Source organism: Vicugna pacos, chromosome 12 (assembly GCF_048564905.1).
Source record: "Vicugna pacos chromosome 12, VicPac4, whole genome shotgun sequence".
Taxonomy (NCBI): Eukaryota; Metazoa; Chordata; class Mammalia; order Artiodactyla; family Camelidae; genus Vicugna; species Vicugna pacos.
Genome location: NC_132998.1, coordinates 11,587,925 through 11,608,093, shown reverse-complemented (window position 1 = coordinate 11,608,093; position 20,169 = coordinate 11,587,925). Strand labels below are relative to the sequence as shown.

The following is a 20,169-nucleotide window of genomic DNA, read 5'->3' as shown; positions in this document are numbered from 1 at the left end:
TCTTTAAGGCCTTCCCTGACCATCCTCACATTGCAATTACTTACCTCTTGTAATCCCTACTGGCCTCCTTAGGCACTTACTTTGTACAGTCTTATATTGTTCTTTGTCTCCTTAAGTACATTTTCTGTCCTTCTAACTTTCTGTAAATCACTTTAGGGAAAAGACAAGTTGCCTATGTCTTTAGATCCCTAATTCTTAGCATAAAACCTTGTGTATAGAAGGAACTTAATAAAACTTCTTAAACAAAGGCTTCAGAACAAGAAAGTGATCACATTCTGAGGGAACAGTGAATTGCTCACATTTACCAGCATAAAGAAAGTATGAAGGCAATAGACACTTCACACACACACACACACACACACACACACACACACACAGTGGAAAAGCAAGCCATTACAGGTGATGGAAAGATATTTGCAATGCATAATATCTAGAATATACGAAAAAACCCACTTCATGTAAATAAATTTTTTTAAAAGGGTAAACAATCCAAATGAACAATGAGAAAAAAGGATAAACATGAAAGTCACAAAACAGGAACCTTAAGTGGCCAATAACATGAAAAGATGTTCAAGCTAAGTAGCCATTGTGGAGACGTAATTAAAACTGCAAAAAAATTCCATTTTATACCCATTACCTTGAAAATATTAAGAAGTCTGAAAATGTCACATGTAGCAAGAATATGGAGCCATAGAAGGTATTATTCACTGCTGGTGGGTTGTAAACTGGAACAGCCACTTTGGAGAACAATTTGGCAATGGCAATATCTACGAAGGCTGAAGGAACCTAAATGCACAGACCCTATGACTCAGCAATTCCACTCCCAGTATACATCCTAAAGAAACTCTTCATCATACTCAGAAGGAGAAATGTAAAATGTGTTCATTGCAACATTATTTGTAATAGCTTAAGACTGGAAGACAACCGAAATGTCCATTGGCAGGATAGATAAATAAATTGTGAACCAGCCACACAACAGCATCCATAACAATTATGAAGAGGAAAGGTCAGAGCTAGCAACATGTAGCAACAAGGATGAACAAGTCTCACAAAAAATACTAAGAGAACAAAAGAAGCTGCAAAAGAATACATACAGTATAATTCCACTTAAATGAAGTTTAACAACATGCAAAACAATATTTTATGTGTGTGCATATATGTGTATAATAAAAGTAAAAAGACATGCATGGGAATAAGAAACATTAAATTTAGTATAGTGGTTACCCTTGGTGGGGGGCAAGAAGAAAAAGTAAGTGGGGAAGGGACAGTGGGAGATTCAATTATCCATAGATATTAGATAATTATCTATAGATAATATATAATGGGTAATTTCTTAAATTTGGTGGTAGGTATATGGCTATTTGTTGTATTATTGTTTATATCTTTAGTTATTCCTGAAATATTTCATAAAAAGAAAAATAATTTATGTTAGGGGTGTAGTACAAACAACAAACAATATCACACACATGAACACAGGAAAGGTCGGGACTGGGGACTAGAGACAGGAGTGCTGAATGCGTTCACACACAGGGCAAGTGAAGCGGAAATGAGCTTCAGAAGCGGCTCACCTTGAGAGTCCCTTCACCACAAAGACTTTGTCGGAATGTTGCTTCTCCAGTTTGCTCATCACGTCGTAGAGATTGTGGTTCAGCTGGAGCAGGCAAAAGAGGAGATGCTAGCCACCAGGGAACTTGAGACTGGCATATCCCTTCTTTACCCTAAACAAAACCTTCCTACCCTTAACTATAAAAATTCCTCCTCAACTGTTTCACACTAGTGCCCAGGGTCCTGTCCCACCCCGCTTCTTCCTTGACTGTGTCTTAAGTTCTGCCTCTTCCATCAGACTGGCAGCTCTCTCAAGTCTGAGTCCTTGATGTTTGATGTTGATGTGAGGTTCTAGCTTCTTTCAGATGATCCAGGGAATGAAAACTCATGGACATATTAACTAGGCAAATCATAATTTAGCCAAAGAGACTGCAGAGAGGAATGTACGTGGATGTGAGTATAATTAATACTGTAACAGCAAAGAGTCTCGGAATCCCAGGACCCACAGGGAAAGACCCCACAAGGTCATGTTCTGTGGCTGCCCGGCACTGAATAGGATCGGCCCTATTCAAGACCAACTGCCTGAGAAACTGACCTGTGCCAAGAAACGACCCTCTCCGCTGCCTAGCAACAGAAGATAGAGATTTCACAACTTGGTTCCCCATTTCAGCTGTTCCTTCCATAGGCCTAATCTCCTTTATTCATTCTGAAGCTCAAGTTTGGATGCCATTATTCAATTATCACCGGAGACTCTGACATTATGTAAACATGTGCTTTGATACAGTTCAACACAGTAAGTTAAGTGCTATTATTTCATCATGAGAAAAAAGTAAAAATCTGTAATGCCAATATAGATATTTAATGAGATTATGTAAATTACAGGTACCTTCATATTTATTAGAAAAACTCTCCGAGATGTCTAAATTGGCCGGACATTTCTCACCTTGCTCATCTCCCTGTAGAAGACGTCCCTCAGGTTGGAAATGTTTTGGAAGATGGTCACATAACAGCCAATACGACTATCAGGAGGTAAAACAACAAACACGTACAAGTAAGGGCTGGTGAAGGAAGTCTTTGTTTGAAATACAAGGTAGGAGCACAAGCCAAAGCTAGCCACCAGCAGGCTCCTCACAGAAAAGCACCTGCAGCCTAGACTCAGGATGCTGGGGGGCCTGGGTTTGTCAGAGTCAGGCCAGGAGCACACCTGACTTAGGAGTGGAAAGGCCAGAGGAGACACAGCCAGCCTAAGCTGACACCAAAGTATAACAGATCTCTAGTTGCATGAAGTTGTCTGACTCAGGCTCTCCAGGCACTGAAGTAGACATGAAAGCACTTTGAAGACTTTTTAAAGTGTTGTATAAACATAAGGCTATAGTATATTTATTTATTATAATATAATACATAATTATTATAATAAGCAAGTATTCTTTCTCAGTATGCAGTACTTCGACTTCTTGAAGCTGTATGTACATTAATGGAATTCTACCGTAAATGAATTGGGAAAGTTTACATTTAAAGAAACTATTAAGTTTCAATTTTATTTAAATTAGAAATCACATAGTTAATGTTTTAGAATACTTGTAGTCATTAAAAAGGCTTCCTCATTCACAGACTAATATTAAGTGGCAATGTGAAATACTCTGACTACAACTGCATTAAAGCACATCTTGTACAATGTAAAGCAAGCAGGAACCAATAGAACTTCTGCTCAGATTCCTCTTCCAATGTGGAAAATTTACATCTAAACACTTTTACCTACTGTGATGCACAGACACCTTCATTAATGGAAACAGCCATCCCATGGTTTATCTTCCATGTGAATCTGGTTGTTCATGAACCAAGCTTGTTTAAAACAATACACACTTAGTAGCGGAGGGTATAGCTCAGTGGTAGAGTGCATGCTTAGCAAGGGCAAGGTCCTATGTTCAATCCCCAGTCCCTCCCATTAAAATAAATAAATAAATAAATAAATAACCTAATTACCTCCCTCCCTCCCCAAAAATAAAACAATCCACACTTGAGAACACCAGATACTCCTAATATATATAATGATAGCATTTTATTTGCCAAGATCTCTCCTATCCAAGAAGCATCTTGTCTTTAAACCCAGAAAAGCTGGTAGGGCAAGGATGTTATCTCTGTATTGCAGATGAAGAAAGCAGGGTCTAGAGAGATAAGGTAGCTTGCCTAATATCACCCAGCAAGTTAGTAGCACGGCTGAGGTTACATCCCACTCTTGGATCAGGGCTCTTTTCATGAGGCGGCATGTTTGGGCTGCCAGGTGGCCTGGGCCTCCACTGATCCTGGGGTCTAGCCCTTTCCTGAATCTTAGTCATTACCTATTATAAAGAATGGGCAGCTCCTCTAGTAGTTCCTGGTTCAGATCTTCAAACACAGTCTGGGCTTTGTTGAACTCTTCCTCGGCCTAGGTGGTAAAAGAGACAGGACAATTCCCCTCATTCCTGAACCAAAGCTAGAAGCTGCTTCCTTTATTCTCTGCATTTTTTCAGGAACTAGGCTTACTTGGAACCATGCCTCTCCTTCCCCAGATCTATGTCCTCCCAGCCTTGAGTCTCTGATTATCCTTAGAGCATCCGTGTCATGGACTCTGGAAGCTGAATTTATCATTTCCTAAACCCAGCAGTTTGGCCCAACCACCTGCCACCATTATGGGGAAAGGGAGGGCAGGAAGATTTGACCAGGCTTTTATTTTTTTTTACCTTGGCAGTCTTGGCCTCATCTTTCTTCTTGGCATTCTGCACTGCCTCCAGGTGGTGTCGGGCACTGTCATAGTCCACGAGTTTCCGGCCCCGCTTGGCGATTCTTTCCTAACCCAGAGTCATGAGAGAGGGCCTTGATATTCACTTTTCAGTGGCCAGGATGTGGGTAACAGAGTATCAGAAAGGCAAGATTCTCAGGTCCTATTATCAAATTTCACTTTCTAACAGAGTTTTGTGCCCAAAGACTTCCCTCATTATTTGGAAAGAATGGGAATTCTCAGGGGGACCGAGAGTAGAAGGCAATCCTGTGGAGAAATTGGAAGCCTGCACTGAATTTTAATATATCCTATGAACCCATCAGAAACTGGTTCAGCATCCAGGATGAACGGCCTTGAGAATCCTACTAAACGGAAAATCAGGAGTTTTGGATTTAACTCCCAATGCAGCCACTTGTTAGCCTGTCGCCTAGGGCAAGGCACATCTCTTGGAGTCTCAGTAGCTTCACCTACCCTATAGTATTCTTTTCTTTTTTTAAGTATAGTTGATTTACAATGTTGTGTTAGTTTCAGGTGTACAGCAAACTGATTCACATATATATATGAATATATATGAATTCATATATATATATATGAATATATGAATCACATATATATATGAATCACTTTTTCAGATTTTTTTCCATTATAGGTTATTACAAGATATTGAATATTGTTCCCTGTGCTATACAGTAGATCCTTGTTGTTTATCTGTTTTATATACAGTAGTGTGTATATGTCAATCCCAAGCTCTTAATTTATCCCTCCTTAACCCTTACCCCTTTGGGAACCATAAGTTTGTTTTCTATGTCTGTTAGTCTATTTCTGTTTTGTAAATAAATCCATCTGTATCATTTTTTTAAGATTTCATATATAACTGATATCATATGATATTTGTCTTTGACTTACTTCACTTAATATGATAATCTCTACATGCATCCATGTTGCTGCAAATGGCATTATTTTATTCTTTTTATGGTTGAGTAATATTCCATTGTATGTAAATACACCACATCTTTATCCATTCATCTGCCAATGGACATTTAGGTACCTTCTATGTCTCTGCTATTGTAAACAGTGCTGCTATGAACACAGGGTGCATTTATCTTTTTGAATCAGAGTTTCCTCTAGATATATGCCCAGAAGTGGGATTGCTGGATCATAAGATAACTGTATTTTTAGTTTTTCAAGGATCATCCACACTGTTCTCCATAATGGCTGTACCAATTTACATTCCTACCAACAGCGTAAAAGCATTCTTTTTTTCCACACCCTCTCCAGCGTTTATTATTTGTAGACTTTTTAAGGATGGCCATTCTGTCTGGCCATCTACAAATTTAATGCAAACCCTACCAATTTTTCACAGAACTAGAACAAAAAAATTTAAAACTTGTGTGGAAACACAAAAGACTCCAAATAACTAAAACAATCTTGAGAAAGAAAAATGAAGCTGGAGGAATCATGCTCCCTGACTTCAGATTATACTACAAAGCTACAGTAATCAAAACAGCATGGTCCTGGCACAAAAACAGATATATAGGTCAATGGAACAGGCTAGAAAGCCCAGAAACAAACCACACACTTATGGTCAACTAATCTATAACAAAGGAGGCAAGAATACATAATAGAGAAAAGACAGTTTCTTCAATAAGTGGTGCTGGGAAAAATGGACAGAAACTTCTAAAAGAATAAAATTAGAACATTCTCTAACACCATATACAAAAATAAACTCAAAATGGATTAAAGACTGGATACTCTAAAACTCTTAGGGGAAAACATAGGCAAAACACTCTTTGACATAAACCGCAGCAATATTTTTTTGGATCAGTCTCCTAAAGTAATGGAAATAAAAACAAAAATAAACAAATGGGACCTAATTAAATTTAAAAGCTTTTGCACAGCAAAGTAAGCCATAAACAAAACAAAAAGACAACCTACGGAATGGGAGAAAATATTTGCAAATGATGTGACCCACAAGGGAGTAATATCTAAAATATACAAACAGCTCATACAACTTAATATCAAAAGAAAAAAAACAAACACCTAAACAATCCAATCAAAAAATGGGCAGAAGCCCTAAATAGACATTTCTCCAAAGAAGACATATAGTTAGCCAACGGGCACATGAAAAGATGTTCAATATTGCTAATTACTAGAGAAATGCAAATCAAAACTACAGTGAGGTATACTTCACACCTGTAGTATTCCTTTGAAGATCAAATGCTAAATGTAAAGTGCTTTGATGGGGTAGGGTATAGCTCAGTGGTAGAGCACATGCTTAGTATGCATGAGGTCCTGGGTTCAATCCCCATTACCTCCATTAAAAAAAAAAAGTGCTTTGAAAACCCTAAAGCATAATAAAAATAGCAACCTATTATGAGCACTGAGGAAACATCTACTCAGTCTCATCCCAACTACAAATTATACCGGGGAGAGGCAAACTATGTTAATGGCTGCTGCCTGGTACTCTCAATCACAGAATTTGAAAGGATCTCAGTGATTATCTGTTCCATATTCCTATTCATTACATAAAGCTCCTCTACAATATCCAAGATGAATAGTAGTTTGATTTCTGCTTGAACAGAGAACAGACAACTCACTGCCTCACAGTATATTTCATTTCTTTTTTGGAAAGCTTTAACTATGAGAAACTTAAGTGAGGCTTTCTTTAATTTCTTCCTATATTAATCTAAAACCAGCACAGTGCCCAATAGCACAGACGTTTAATAAATACGAATTGAAGGAATTAACGAATTCTAATACTGCTTTCTGCAACGGTTTAGAATATGTTGATTCCTCTTTCACCTAACAGACTTTCAAGTATTTAAAGATAATTATTCCAAGTTTCCACTTCTCTACAATAGACATCTTTAGTCCCACCAGCTATTTCCACAATGAAAAGGGATGACCTGATCTGGATCTAACTCAAAACCAACCCAAGTTTAGTTCACTGAAATCTAAGTCTAAACATGATCTTTCCACTACCACTAACCCTCCACCCTAGCCTCTTGTCCAACCCTCAACTTTTAATCTTTTTCCTAACCTACTCAACTTCATTCCTAACCATGGGCTCTAACTCTACTTACACTTTTAACCCACTATGTTTTCTTATATGGGCTACCCATAACCCATCCTTGATTCTGTAAATTGATTACCTTAATCTCGCTGAACTGGGCTACATAGTTCTCCATGGTCCTCAGAGCCTGGTCATCTAATTTCTCTTCATAGTCTTCCCAAAGGAGATCATTATTCTGTGGGATAGAGGCAGAGGGGAGCAGTGAGGGCTCCATATCTCAAGAGCAACTGCATACTGGGGAGATACCCAATTCTTCCTGCCACAGACTTCCTTTTTGGAGCACTGTATTTAGAATATCATTTTGGACTCTGGGGAAGAATCAGATGAAGAAATAGCCCTTCCCCAAGGAACTGCCCTGTAAGAGACTGGACATACATTCAGGCATTAAGAACAGGAACAGATGGTCAGAGTCTCGGACTCTGGAGCTTGAAGTTTGGGAGCAAATAACTGTATGCAGTTAGTTTTCAAAAACAACCAATTGGGTTTTGTGTTGGTAAAACTTCCTAAGGTTTTAAAGAGGGGCAAAAACAGAGAACTTTACAGATTAGGGAAAACTTGTTTTTACCTTCATAGTTACAGCTTCTTCTTACCACCTGTGACTGAAGCTATACAAGTGAACAGTGGGAACTGGCTCCTTTGTTTTCCTATTTGCTTGGATAGAGAAGCTGGGATGAGGCTGGGGTGAGGGCAGGAGTGAATGCTGAAGAGCTGTAAAGCCCAGGATTCTCTTACCGCTACGATGGCTTTCAGCTCCTCATGACCATCCCAATCGCTGCTGTAAATCTCCTGCAGGGTTTCCGACACTCTCTTTGAACTTTCATGCATCACTGAAAAGAGAGACCTCAGTCCTGTCACAAAGTAGTCTGGTATAATCACATGGGTGACAGGCAAATCAATGGGTCCCATCCAGAAGGATACACTTAGAAGGTCTCGGTTATCAGTGAGGGAAGCTGGATGGCGCTGAGATAGTTAAAGTTACTCTTTCTAGGCCCACAAAGTTCCAGGAGTCAGGCACAGGCAAGTGATGAGAAGCCTGAGTGTGGCTGGTTTTTTCCATCCGCCAGGGCTCTCAGTAGCTGCACAAACACCCTCTGGATCCTCCTGTGCTACCTCTGATACCCACCTTTGACTGCACTGAGGAAGTTCTTCAGGTCCTTGTATAGCTTGTGGCCTTCAGCCTGAAAGGGAGAAGTGCCTTTGATGACTAAAGAGATGCATTTGGAAAGATGCTCCAGAGGTCAAAGTAGAAAAGCAGGTTAAAAGCAAAAATCAATCCTGGAATTTCTTCAAACATTTGCAAATGTTATAAATTAGCCACTACTCTCTTTACCAAGAATTTATAAGTAGTCTCTTTGGGGGAAAATTCTAAGTTGGGAAATTGCTCCCATTGCATCAGTATGTCTTCTTTCCTGTTTGTTTTCCCTTCCAGTGAGCAAGAGCCTAAATCCAAGTTCCTCTGCTGAAATTTCGGTGCCCTATGTGATACCATCTCTGTGATACCATCTATGTGATCCTCTGACTCACACCTTCCTCTCAGGTTGATAAACTGCTCCCTTTTCCTTGCAGACATCAGGGTCTCTTCCTTCCCTGCACCCTCACTCAGCCAGTTCCTCTCCTCGCCCGATGTCCTGCTCGGTCTTGCCTCGCTTTACCTTTCCCTTGCATCAGTCACCTGCTTTACATTTCTGCTCCAAGGAGCCTTGTCTCCTCATCTCTAGTTCTATCTATCTACCTGATTCTTTGTTCCTGTATCTGAATCCTCATTTTTTTAACGCTAGGACTCCCAAACACAGGTTTCCTCTTTTTAAAAAAAGAAGAAGGTATCATTTAGATTTGGCAGTTTAAGTCTCCACCCAATAGATGAACCACTTTTGTTATAACTCTAACATGTGTTCATTACATTCATTCAGCTTCTGCTTCTTGACCACCTCCAGCAACCAGAAACTCAAGATTTCTTGCTAAGCCTGTGCTTCATTTTTTAAATAGCTCTATTATAACTTCTGCCCACTGGTCTTAGGTTGGCCTTCTGTATTCAGAGATTTAAAGTCTCTGGCACACAGGTTTGAAGACATCTTTCACACGCCCTGCGCCAAGTCTTCTTTTTCACAGGCGTCTCAGTTGTTTCTCATGGGTGTCTAAAGCCCATTCTGGTCTCTTTCCTCTGTGTGAGGTCTAGTTTCTAGGAGTTAAGTGAGATGGAATTTTGAGGCCAGATTATTGACATTTTGAAACCTGACTTCAGAAGTATGAGACTAGACTGAAAGGTGCAGTTCACTTCAAGGGGATTTTGTAGGGCCAGGCCTCTGGGTCAGAACAGTGATCCTCACCAGTTCAGGTGATGGAAGATCTGACTAAGATGCATTTTGTAGTGCTCCATACAAATACATTTGGGCTTGTTCGTGTGTTTTATTTGCTTATGTTCATTATAGATAGGCTACTAGGCATACCAAAAGTATAAAAAAATTTCTAAGAGAAAAACTGGAAATTCAGAAAATTCTATCTAATAAATTAAATTTTTAATTTTTTTAACCTGTGGAAATCTTTGAGGGAAAAATTATTATTACTTAATTTTAGCAGCAGAAAATCTAGGTCTACTTGGTCAAGTAAATAAAAGAAACTGGACTAACTACTTCATCCATCTTCTTGCCTCCTGAGCTCACCTCTTAAGCCAGTCCAAACCCCTGACCATATCTCAGGTTAAAAGTCCTTTTCAAGGGGCTGAATGCCAGGGCTCAAGGGACACGAAGACACAAACAGTCTCAAAGGAGTCTAAAACGCTGTCAGAGAGGTGGGAGAACTGGGATTGTGTAGAGTGTCGCAGCGGATGAGGATCAAGAGGGCATCCTCTGATGCTACAGAGAGGTTAGAATGCATGGAGAAGAATCAGTAAAAGTCACTGAATTTGGTAACTGGAGGTTATTGGTGATCTGGAGAAAGCACTTTCAGTAGCATGACAGAGACAGGTTCAGTCAGCTAACGAAACTCAGAAACACTCAGTACTCACAAGGAAAGATGCCTCACTTCCTCCTTGCTTTTTCATTCATAGAAAAAAAGTTTAGTCTAAGATGTTAAAAGTAACATCTTTTTTAAAAAAACTGAAGTACAGTCGATTTACAGTATTGTGTTAGTTTCTGGTGTACAGCACAATGATTCAGTTTTATATATATATATACACACACATGCACATTCCTTTTCATATTCTTTTTCATTATAGATTATTACAAGATATTGAATATAGTTCCCTGTGTTATATAGTAGGACCTTGTTATCTATTTTGTATATAGTAGTTCATATCTGCAAACTCCAAACTCCTAATTTATCCTTCCCTACCCCTTCTCCCCCTGGTAACCATAAGTTTGTTTTCTATGTCTGTGAGTCTGTTTCTGTTTTGTAAATAAGTTCATTTGTGTCATTTATTCCACATGTAAGTGGTATCATATATTTGTCTTTCTCTGTTTGACTTACTTCACTCAGTATGATAATCTCTAGGTCCATCCATACTGCTGCAAGTGGCATTATTTAATTCTTTTTATGGCTGAGTAGTATTCCATTGTGTATGTATGTATGTATATATGTGTATATATATACACCAAATCTTCTTTATCTAACCATCTGTCGATGGACATCTAGGTTGTTTCCATATCTTGGCTATTTAAATAGTGCTGCTATGAACATTGGGGTGCATGTTATCTTTTCAAATTAAGAGTTTTCTCCAGATATATGCCCAGGAATGAGATTGCTGGACCATATGGTAACTCTAGTTTTAGTTTTTTTTTTTTTTTTTTGATGATAACCTCATTTTATTTCTTTTTGTCTAGATGCCCACATTGCCTAAAGAATTTTTCTTTTCTCTTTAAAAACTAGTCATTTTACAAATTATGTCTTAATGTTGGTCATTCTGGGTCAATGATGAATTCCTTTGCTTTGATTTAGTTTTAGTTTTTTAAGGAATCTCTATACTGTTTTCCATAGTGGCTGCACCAAACTACAGTCCCAGCAACAATGTAGGAGGGTTTCCTTTTCTCCACAGCCTCTCCAGCATTTATCGTTTGTGGACTTCTAGTATCTTTTAAACATGGATATGGTAGGTAGGTATAAGTTTTAGAGTTTTGAAAATGTGATAACCAAAGCTTTAGATAATTTTGGGGGTTGTAAAAATTAACAAGGATTTAAATTTCTTTTTTGAAAGAGAACAACATGGACTCAACTTTTTACTTCACCATGAAGATTTGGTCTCCAAAATACATACCCGAGTAACAAAAGCTGTTGAACTATCTTGCATAAATTCTAAAGGTGAAATTCTTAATTTTTTATCCCATTAGATATTATTTGGTCTGAAAAATGAGATCAGTAATCAAGGCTGTCGTGTATGTGGTGTAGGTTGTATGTACACCATTGAAAACTAGGGGTACTATTTATACCACAGTCCTTAAGATGTGAATGCTCCTGCCCGCCATTGCACTTCACAAAAGCCCAGTTCCATTTCATTTCTGTGTTTTAGAAACAAGCCTCTTGGTCAAAGTCTTCCTTTATGCTCCTGTTCTTTCCTTTGAAGAGATGAAGTGTGTGTGGGGGTGGGGGACAGCACTGCTGTCATTTTCTTTCTTTGACCTGAAATGTCTCCAGAATGAATAATCCCAGCATCTGTGTTCTCTCCTGACAGATGTGACTCTCACTGTCTCAGCTTCCCACTCACAAGTCAAAAACTTGTTTCTACCACCAATTAGCAGTTATTCTACCTCTTCAGCTTCAATTTCCTCACCTGTAAATACCTGATAAGGCCATTTCTAGCTCTAAATGTTATGATTGTATCACTTCTGCTCTCTGAATCTTCATCAGGTTCTTGGCAGAACCATAATCCTTCCCATCCCTTAAACAAATAGCCCCTCAGTTAATGAATCTCTCATTCTGGAAGCTTGTCCTAAGCACTCAGGTAGCTAGAGCTATGTCCTAAGAGACTTGGATTCCGAGGATGGAGAAGAGGCCCTGTCCTGGGGTTCTCGACTTTCTAGAGAAAAATGGACTCAGAGAAACCTAAAACACTCAGCAAAATAAGTAAAGAGCATGTGCTGAAAGTCCTTGATCTAATGGAGGTCCAAAAGGGAAAGATGAAGCTAGATTGTTAGATATGATTTTAAAGGCAGAGAACTGGAAGCAGCTGTCACTACCAGAAATAAGACATTAAAATGCTGCTTGAGGAAAATAATTTTTCCTATATAATACGTTTTGAAGAAAGAGAAAGGGGAAAGCAAGTAGAGTCCTCAAAGAAATACTACGGAAATTTGATGAGGAACATAGGCAAGTGTCAAGGGCTTGAAGTCAGGCTGGGAAGTTTGAGAGTGATATTTATTAATTAATTTATGTTAATTCATTTTATTTGTATATTTGTATTAATTTATTGATACAAAGTTGACCTACAAATTGGTTGTAGGTGAAAAATAGGGCATATGACCAACTGGTCCAACTTCTGGAATCCGTCACATTCAATCTCCTTGACCTTGTCCTTTTCCCCAGTGTTTATCTTAGCCAGCCCAGGCCCAGCCTTAGACCTGACTGTACTGTCACTGTCTTTCTCCATAAAGTGTGCAAGCCTTGAGAACAGGTGTGTTGTCTTATTTGTGTTGAAGTCCCAGCATCTAGCACAGTGCCAGGCAGGCAGCAGGGACCCAGGAGATGTTTATTAAATAAACTGCCCAAGCATGTCCAAACACCAGTTACTTCATGTGTATCATTCTCTCAGAAGAAAAGTTTTTCCTTACTCCTAACCTAACTCCATTTCATTTCTCAAGTGTATTTGCCCCCTCAGGTGACATTTAGTTGGTGGGCTCACACTGGGAATTCTGAGGGGGTTGTCCTGTCTGGTCCTCTTATTCTTCTTGATGGCCCTTCCTTTGTCTCTTGCCCTTTCTATCCACACATCTGCCATTGCAAGTCCATCCTCTAAGGCTGAGAGAGAGAAAGCGCTGAGGGACAGAACAGGCGAAGAGTCAGAAACCTTTCCAAGTGGGTGTCACCTTACTGATTCCCGCTCATGCTGGAGTTGGAAGTAGAACAGTAACCAGAGTTGAGAAGAGGCCCAACGAGGCCTCCTTGTGAGGTACAGGGTTTAAGTGTGAATCCTAGCTCTGCAACTCTTTATGTTACTTGATTAAATTACTTTTCTCTCAATCAGGTCCTATTTCTCCTTGATGGAGTTAGATTAGATCAGTGGCTGTCAAAGCTGTTCTCAGACTAGATGCTACATCATAATTACCTGGAAAGCTTAATGTAAAACACGGATTCCCCAGTTAATGATCACCTATGGCTGTTAATATCACACAGAAAAGGAGACAGCCAGACATTATGTGCCTCCAGATGCAAGAATATAATATCTATAATAACAAGTATTCTTGCCTCCAAAACAAACAAAAACAAAAATCAGAATTTCATCAAGCCTCTAAATCTAACTATTAATTTACAGAAATACTAGAGACAGAGAAACAGGTTAAACAATAAATACCATGGAGATCCAATCAGCAAAATTTAGACTGCAGGAAACTGCAGGAAAACCACCTAGCATTGCCAACAAATAAACTGCAAAAAGGAGGGACTAGAAACCTACAGATTAGCGATTTATTAAACATGTTGACAAATTGCTGATTTAAACAAACTATTAAAAAAAGATACAATTAGAGGAGTGTGAACATTGGATATTTTATGATATTTAGAAATTATTGCTAATTTTTAAGATATTACTAAAACTTACGTTTCAGTTGGATATTTAACCTGAAATATCTGAAAAGACATTTGTATTATATTGTTAAGTGAAAAAGGTAAGTTACAAACCATATGAATGGAATGATCTCACTTTCGTAAACCTCCTATTTATTTGTTGTGGATATATTTAGAGATCACACACATACATAGCAAAGTAATTGTAAGAATAAAAACAACAGTGGTTGTAGCAGGGGAGGGTGTGAAGTTAATATTTTTAAATTCATTTAATTCATGTAATGAGTAAATGTTTTACAGAAAAATTTTTTAGGTGCGATGATTTTGTGGTTATATTTTAAGAATCCTTATCTTTAGAGACTGATAATGAAATTTTTATGGATAAAATTATATGATATCTAGAATCTGCTTCATAATGATGAGGGATGGGGGAAAGTGGGTGGAGACATAGATGAAACAAGATTCCCAGGAGTTGATAAATTATTGAAGCTGGGTGATGGGTACATGTGGATTCATTATACAGGTTTTTCTATCTTGGCATATATTTGAAATAATCCATTAAAATAAATTTAAAAGTACAGATTCCTAAGCCCTACTACAGAGAAGTTGCATTTAAAAATACTTTTAAATGATTCTGACATAGTCAACTACTGAATTAGGTTATAGCTAATATCCTTTAAATATTATTTTAAAAATTACTTTCTATATAATTCAATTCACCGATATTGTACAATAAAGAATTTGGCTGGTCTTAGTTCCTGATTCCTGAGAAGTAACTTCTAAATCCTTGGGCTTTTCCGAGTGATAGGAGTGTCTCTGTTATTCATGGATGGCCGCTCAGATCACACCTGAGTTTATGCTAAACAAATGACTCTGGATGGTGCCTGGCCAGGCCTTAAAGATGAACTATGTGATTAGAGGGTTGGGACTTTGAGACAGGTGCTATTAGCCTGACCTCCAGGGGAAAGGAGAGGAAGGCAGTTAGAGATTAAGTTCAATCACATGGCCTATGATTCACTATGTAATGAAATTGCAACATGAACTCTAGACACCTGAAGTTTAGGTGAGCTTCCCTTGTTAGCAATCTTACATCAATGTGCTGGGACGGTGACGTGTCTTGGGAACACAGAAGCTTCACGTTTGGGACGCTCCCAACCTCACTTTATGTGTCTATGTGTCTCTTCATCTGGCTGGTCCTAATTTGTACCCTTTATAAAAAAACTGTAATTGTAAGTAGAGCAGTTTCCTGAGTTCTGTCATTCTAGTGAATTATGGAAGCTGAGTGGCCAGTAGGAACCCCCAAATTTATACCAGTTGGTTAGACGTGCAGGTGGCCTGGGAACTCTGGAGCTTGCACCTGGTGTCTGAAGTGAGGTAGTCTAGTGGGGGACTATGCCCTTAACCTGTGAAATTTGAACTAACTGGGTGTTTAGTGTCAGAATTGCACTGTAACTGGATATTCATTTAGGTTAATAACTCCTTTGTTATAAAGAGGGGATCACTTTATAACAATCTCCCGGACTGATGTAAGAATTTAATGAGATAGGCCTGGCAGACTCTGTTGCTACCCCAGGGCCACCTGCACCGCCCAGCCATGGTCAACCCCACCCCATGTTCTTTGACTTCACTGTCGATGGTGCGCCCTTGGGCCGCATCTCCTTAGAGCTGTTTGCAAAGTTCCAAAAACAGCAGAAAACTTCCGTGCTCTAAACCCTGGGGAGAAAGGATTTGGTTATAAAGGGTCCTGCTTTCACAGAATAATTCCAAGATTTATGTGCCAGGGTGGTGACTTCACTCGCCATAATGGCACTAGTGGCAAGTCCATCCAAGGGGAGAAATTTGATGATGAGAATTTCATCCTGAAGCATACAGGTCCTGGCATCTTGTCCATGGCAAATGCTGGCCCCAACATAAATAGTTCCTAGTTTTTCATCTGCACTGCCAAGACTGAGTGGCTGGATGGCAAGCATGTGGTCTCTGGCAACGTGAAAAAGGGCGTGAGTACTGCGGAAGCCACGGTGCGCTTTGGGTCCAGGAATGGCAAGACCAGCAAGGAGATCACCATTGCTGACTGCGGCAAATCTAACAAATCTGACTTGTGTTTTATTTGAGCTACACACCTGCAAAAAGAATTAAATACGAAGTGTGATGCCTAGCACAGGGAGATGGAAAGTCAAATATCCCATGGAAGGTTACACTTCTGTTTTCCACTTCTTTTCTGTTTGTTTCTTTTTTTTCAATAGTCACAAATTCATTCTACAACTTTCCTATGATAGGTACTCAATTCTGCAGAAAAATGCAAACATCGCCTTTATTGTTAATATTTACATTTGGTTCTGTAAACAAAGTTGGCAAAAAAAACCCTAAGAATTTTTATACATACTTATAAAAATTTTAAGAATATGGTCTTCTTCACTTCTGAAAGCTATTTTTTAAAGTCTAAAAGTCAGTAAATATAGAAGTTGAAGGGGAAGAGAAAAACGTTAACAGATTAAAATTTTCTCTTCCCAAAAATCTAAAACATCACATACACTGTTTTGAGCGTAGCCTGTGAAACCACAGAAATTCTTCTGACTTTTCTTCACTAGTCTGAAATAAGTCCAGTAGAGATTGTACTGGTGAACTACAGATTCTGTTCTTGTGTAGTAACAAGTTCAGTTCTTATCAAGCTCCACATTTGGTTCTAGATTTTTTTTATTTCTTCCTTACAATATTTTCACTTTTTGATAGATTTTTACCAGAAGGTAAATGATCCATATTCTTGATGTCACATTCATTGGGTTCCTAGGAGGACTTTGGGATGGAGTTTTTGCCTGAGTTGTTAGGTGTTCCTGTGAACTGTTTATTGCTAGACCAGAATCATGACCAAATATTGAATGAAGGTCCTTTTCCTTCAGATCCTCTGATGGAAAATGCACAGTATGTGACTTTTGTTTCAGTTGAGATACACTCTTATCCCTACTGAAACTAGAAATTGTATACATGTCTGTGGCCTACATGGACAGGGATCTACCCTTAGTTATTCTAAGTCATTTTCATTTATAATTAATTTATGTTCAGAAACATCAAGAATGCATTCCTGTTCAGTTTTATGTGGAAGTAGATATATAAAATTCTGTTTTATGTCATTTTCAGCTGGATTTAACATGAATCAGTTATTAGATGTTTTCTCATCAAGCCCTCTCAATTCACTCGAAAGAGTAGTGGGGATGTTCTGAAATAAACACAAAGTTATGCTCAGGTTCTTGGGTTTCTTTATATAGGAAACTCTGCTCAATCACCTGTACATTATTTTCCCTGAAGTCCTTCTGAGATGTACATTGTAATTCTAGCTTTTCTTTAGATTCAGACGAATTTTTTCAGGACATTTGCAGTAATAAGAGAAAGGGATCTCCAATACTGTATTTTATTCTTTTCCTTTTAGGCATGTCCCTTTCATATTCCACAAAGTCAAAAACTAACTAAGGTATAATATTATCAATAAATTGATAGTGATTATTCTGTGCAAAGCTTCTGTGTTGCTCACTCAGAAGATGTGGCTTGTATCTTCTGCCTTTACAAGGGGCTTTCTGAGTCTGCCTGTTCTTGCTTTCTGTGTGCCAATACTTGCTCTTTTCCCCACATCCCTTACAGAAGTGCTTGATTTCTTGAGTAAACATAATTCTTTCTACTTTTGTTCAATCTAGTATCTAATGTCATCAATATGACAAATTTTTACTCCCCATGACAAGGCATTTGATAATACACTATTTGAAGGAACAAAGTCACGGTCATTTCTAGATTTTCCAACTAATAATTTTCCTCTGCTCAAACACACTGAAGCTGGAAACTCAAATGAACTTTCATCCATGGCTGGGATGAGGTGAAGTAGTTTCTGCAGTATACGCAAATTCGGGGCTTGGTACAGGAGAAATTCATCCCAAAGTCTGTACAAATTTAGTCCCCTTTTTATTTGAAATAACTGATATCTTTATTGAGAAATTCAACTTGCCCTCCCAAATCCTTAATGTTCTTTTGCAGTTTTTCAGATACAGTGACAGAAGGTAAGTCAATGTGACTTTTCCCCAAAGTGGCTTATATTTAGATTTTCCTGGTTTGTTGTCAGTTTTCAGAGAGTTCAAAGATGGTTGGTTTTCATTTCTGACTTGGATTCCGCCCTGGAAACATCCTTTGCTATGGATCCTCATGGCTCAGGAGCTCAAGGCAGCCACCCTGCACGTACTTGCCGGGTCGGGGAGGGTGTGTGCCCAGCGGCTGTGGAAACATGGCTCCTCAAGGCCTGCTGACTTGCCGGTAACCTCTCCCCTTCTGCAGGCCACCAATTGTTATCCACTTCTTTTTTTTTAATATTACTATATATGAATTACATATATTTTTTTCTTGTTCCAATCCCATATGCAATATAGAATTTTCAGAGTTGGTTGCAGTGACGTGTTATCTATTTCTTAATGTAAATTTTCTATGTATAGTTACCTATAACATCCAGTGAAGAAAGAAGGAACAGTTAAGAACAGGAGGTTTGTTGGTGAGAATGACAGGTAAAAGGTGGAGGTACTATTTTAGAATAAAAGGCTTTGGTGAGGTCGATGCAGTGGACAAAGAGGCAACAAAACATGGGGCCACTGGGATGAGAAGACCCTAGGGTGGGAGAGAGGCAGCCTGAGGAAGAGAATAAGCCAAATAAAGGGGCAGGGGCTTGTTCTGATTTTGTCTAAGGATCTGGTGATGTCACTGTACCCTGGGGAAACCACTAAGAGAAAAGAAGAACACTCATTTGTCCCCCAAAACCCAGGGCAGGCAAGGTGATTTCCCCTGGTTCCCAGGGGCAGGCTACCCTGCATCCCTTAGTGCTGGGTGGTGGGGGGGAGTGGGGAATGGGTTAGTAGAGATGCTTGCTGATTTTCAGAGCCTGTTGTTCTGCCACTCAGCCCTCACATCATCTTCTTTCTTCCTTCAAGCTTCCCTTTCCCACCCTCCAGATTACCTGTTGATGGTAGAAGTTGCTGGCACTTTGCTCAAACCGTTCATCTTTGGTTTCCACAGTTTTCCCCAACTTCTGCAGTACCTGGGGATATAAATCAGAGAGGTCCACAAGGTTATAATTAACTCTCTCTTATCTGTTGGCCTCATTTGACCCTGGCTCCTCTCAGAGTATCAGATGCACATAAAGGGAGGTACTCAGATCAGCCCAACAGAATTAGAAATATAGCACATTGCTGAAAAATCAGTCATGTTTTGTGGTTCTTCTGAAATTGGGGTACTCCTGGGGTATGCAGCAGTGTGCTAGGTGGTATTTATAAAGCCCAGAATAAATAAGGTATGAATTCCTGGAATGACACTTATTTACAAGGGCTTTATTGATGGAGGGGGGGTGGTGGTTGGAAGGGAGAGTATTATATTAAAACAACGATTAATGAGAAGAATGTAAAAGAACATGACTTTTAAAGATAAAACATGAGGCCTAAAGACATTTTTCAGCTGAGAGACCCTCTGCAGCCATAGCAGCCGATACCCCTAGAAAGATGAGGTTAGAGAGGCGGACAGGAGACTCTTCTTCTGAAGACTCTGATGGAAGACTTTGAGAAGCCCTGATAAAATGCATTTTAAACTCAGCCAGAAATGAATGCTATCCATATCTAACTCCTCACCCCTCGGACCCTGAGAACCAACCATCATACTGGTCTCAGTGCTAGTACAAAGGACACGGACATAAGACACAGTTCCTGTTCTCATAGGGGACACTTACTTATACACAGGTAAGAAAGCCCTGCTCTTCTACCTGTAACCCCCACTTTGGAAGCAGGCACCAACAGCCCCGGAGCCCAAGGTAGAATCAGGGGTTGCCCTCAACTACCTCTCTCTCTCTCACTTCCTTCATCGAATCACTCACCATATCCATCTCTGGAAACCATCCCATGCTTCCTAGTCTCACTGGCATAGCTTTAGTCCAGGCCCTCACTGTTTCCCACCTGGCCTGCTACAGCAAGCCTACGGTGCTCCTGCTGAAAACCTTCTAACGATTCTCCACTCATCTGCCCAACAAAGTTCTATTAAATGCCCATCATGTATCTCTAATAAGCTC

The 20,169-nt window shown here is 39.3% G+C and overlaps 1 protein-coding gene and 3 pseudogenes across 4 annotated transcripts in view; 1 reads left to right on the top strand and 3 right to left on the bottom strand.

Moving 5' to 3' along the window:
• The window catches only part of BIN2 (bridging integrator 2), a 33,569-nt gene that overhangs the window by 7,169 nt on the left and 6,231 nt on the right, over window positions 1–20,169 (bottom strand). For all 4 annotated transcript variants that reach the window (XM_031682984.2, XM_072972786.1, XM_072972787.1 and 1 more), the window contains exons 2-9: window positions 19,072–19,152; window positions 8,500–8,554; window positions 8,109–8,203; window positions 7,456–7,551; window positions 4,266–4,373; window positions 3,885–3,970; window positions 2,489–2,564; window positions 1,569–1,651 (exon numbers count right to left, since the gene is read on the bottom strand). In XM_031682984.2, coding sequence (XP_031538844.2) covers window positions 1,569–1,651; window positions 2,489–2,564; window positions 3,885–3,970; window positions 4,266–4,373; window positions 7,456–7,551; window positions 8,109–8,203; window positions 8,500–8,554; window positions 19,072–19,152 — 680 coding nt within the window. The remainder of the gene's footprint in view (window positions 1–1,568; window positions 1,652–2,488; window positions 2,565–3,884; window positions 3,971–4,265; window positions 4,374–7,455; window positions 7,552–8,108; window positions 8,204–8,499; window positions 8,555–19,071; window positions 19,153–20,169) is intronic.
• Window positions 15,421–16,198, top strand: LOC102532998 (peptidyl-prolyl cis-trans isomerase A pseudogene; annotated as a pseudogene).
• On the bottom strand, window positions 16,527–17,191 carry LOC102533250 (protein DBF4 homolog A-like; annotated as a pseudogene).
• Window positions 17,614–19,027, bottom strand: LOC140700352 (protein DBF4 homolog A pseudogene; annotated as a pseudogene).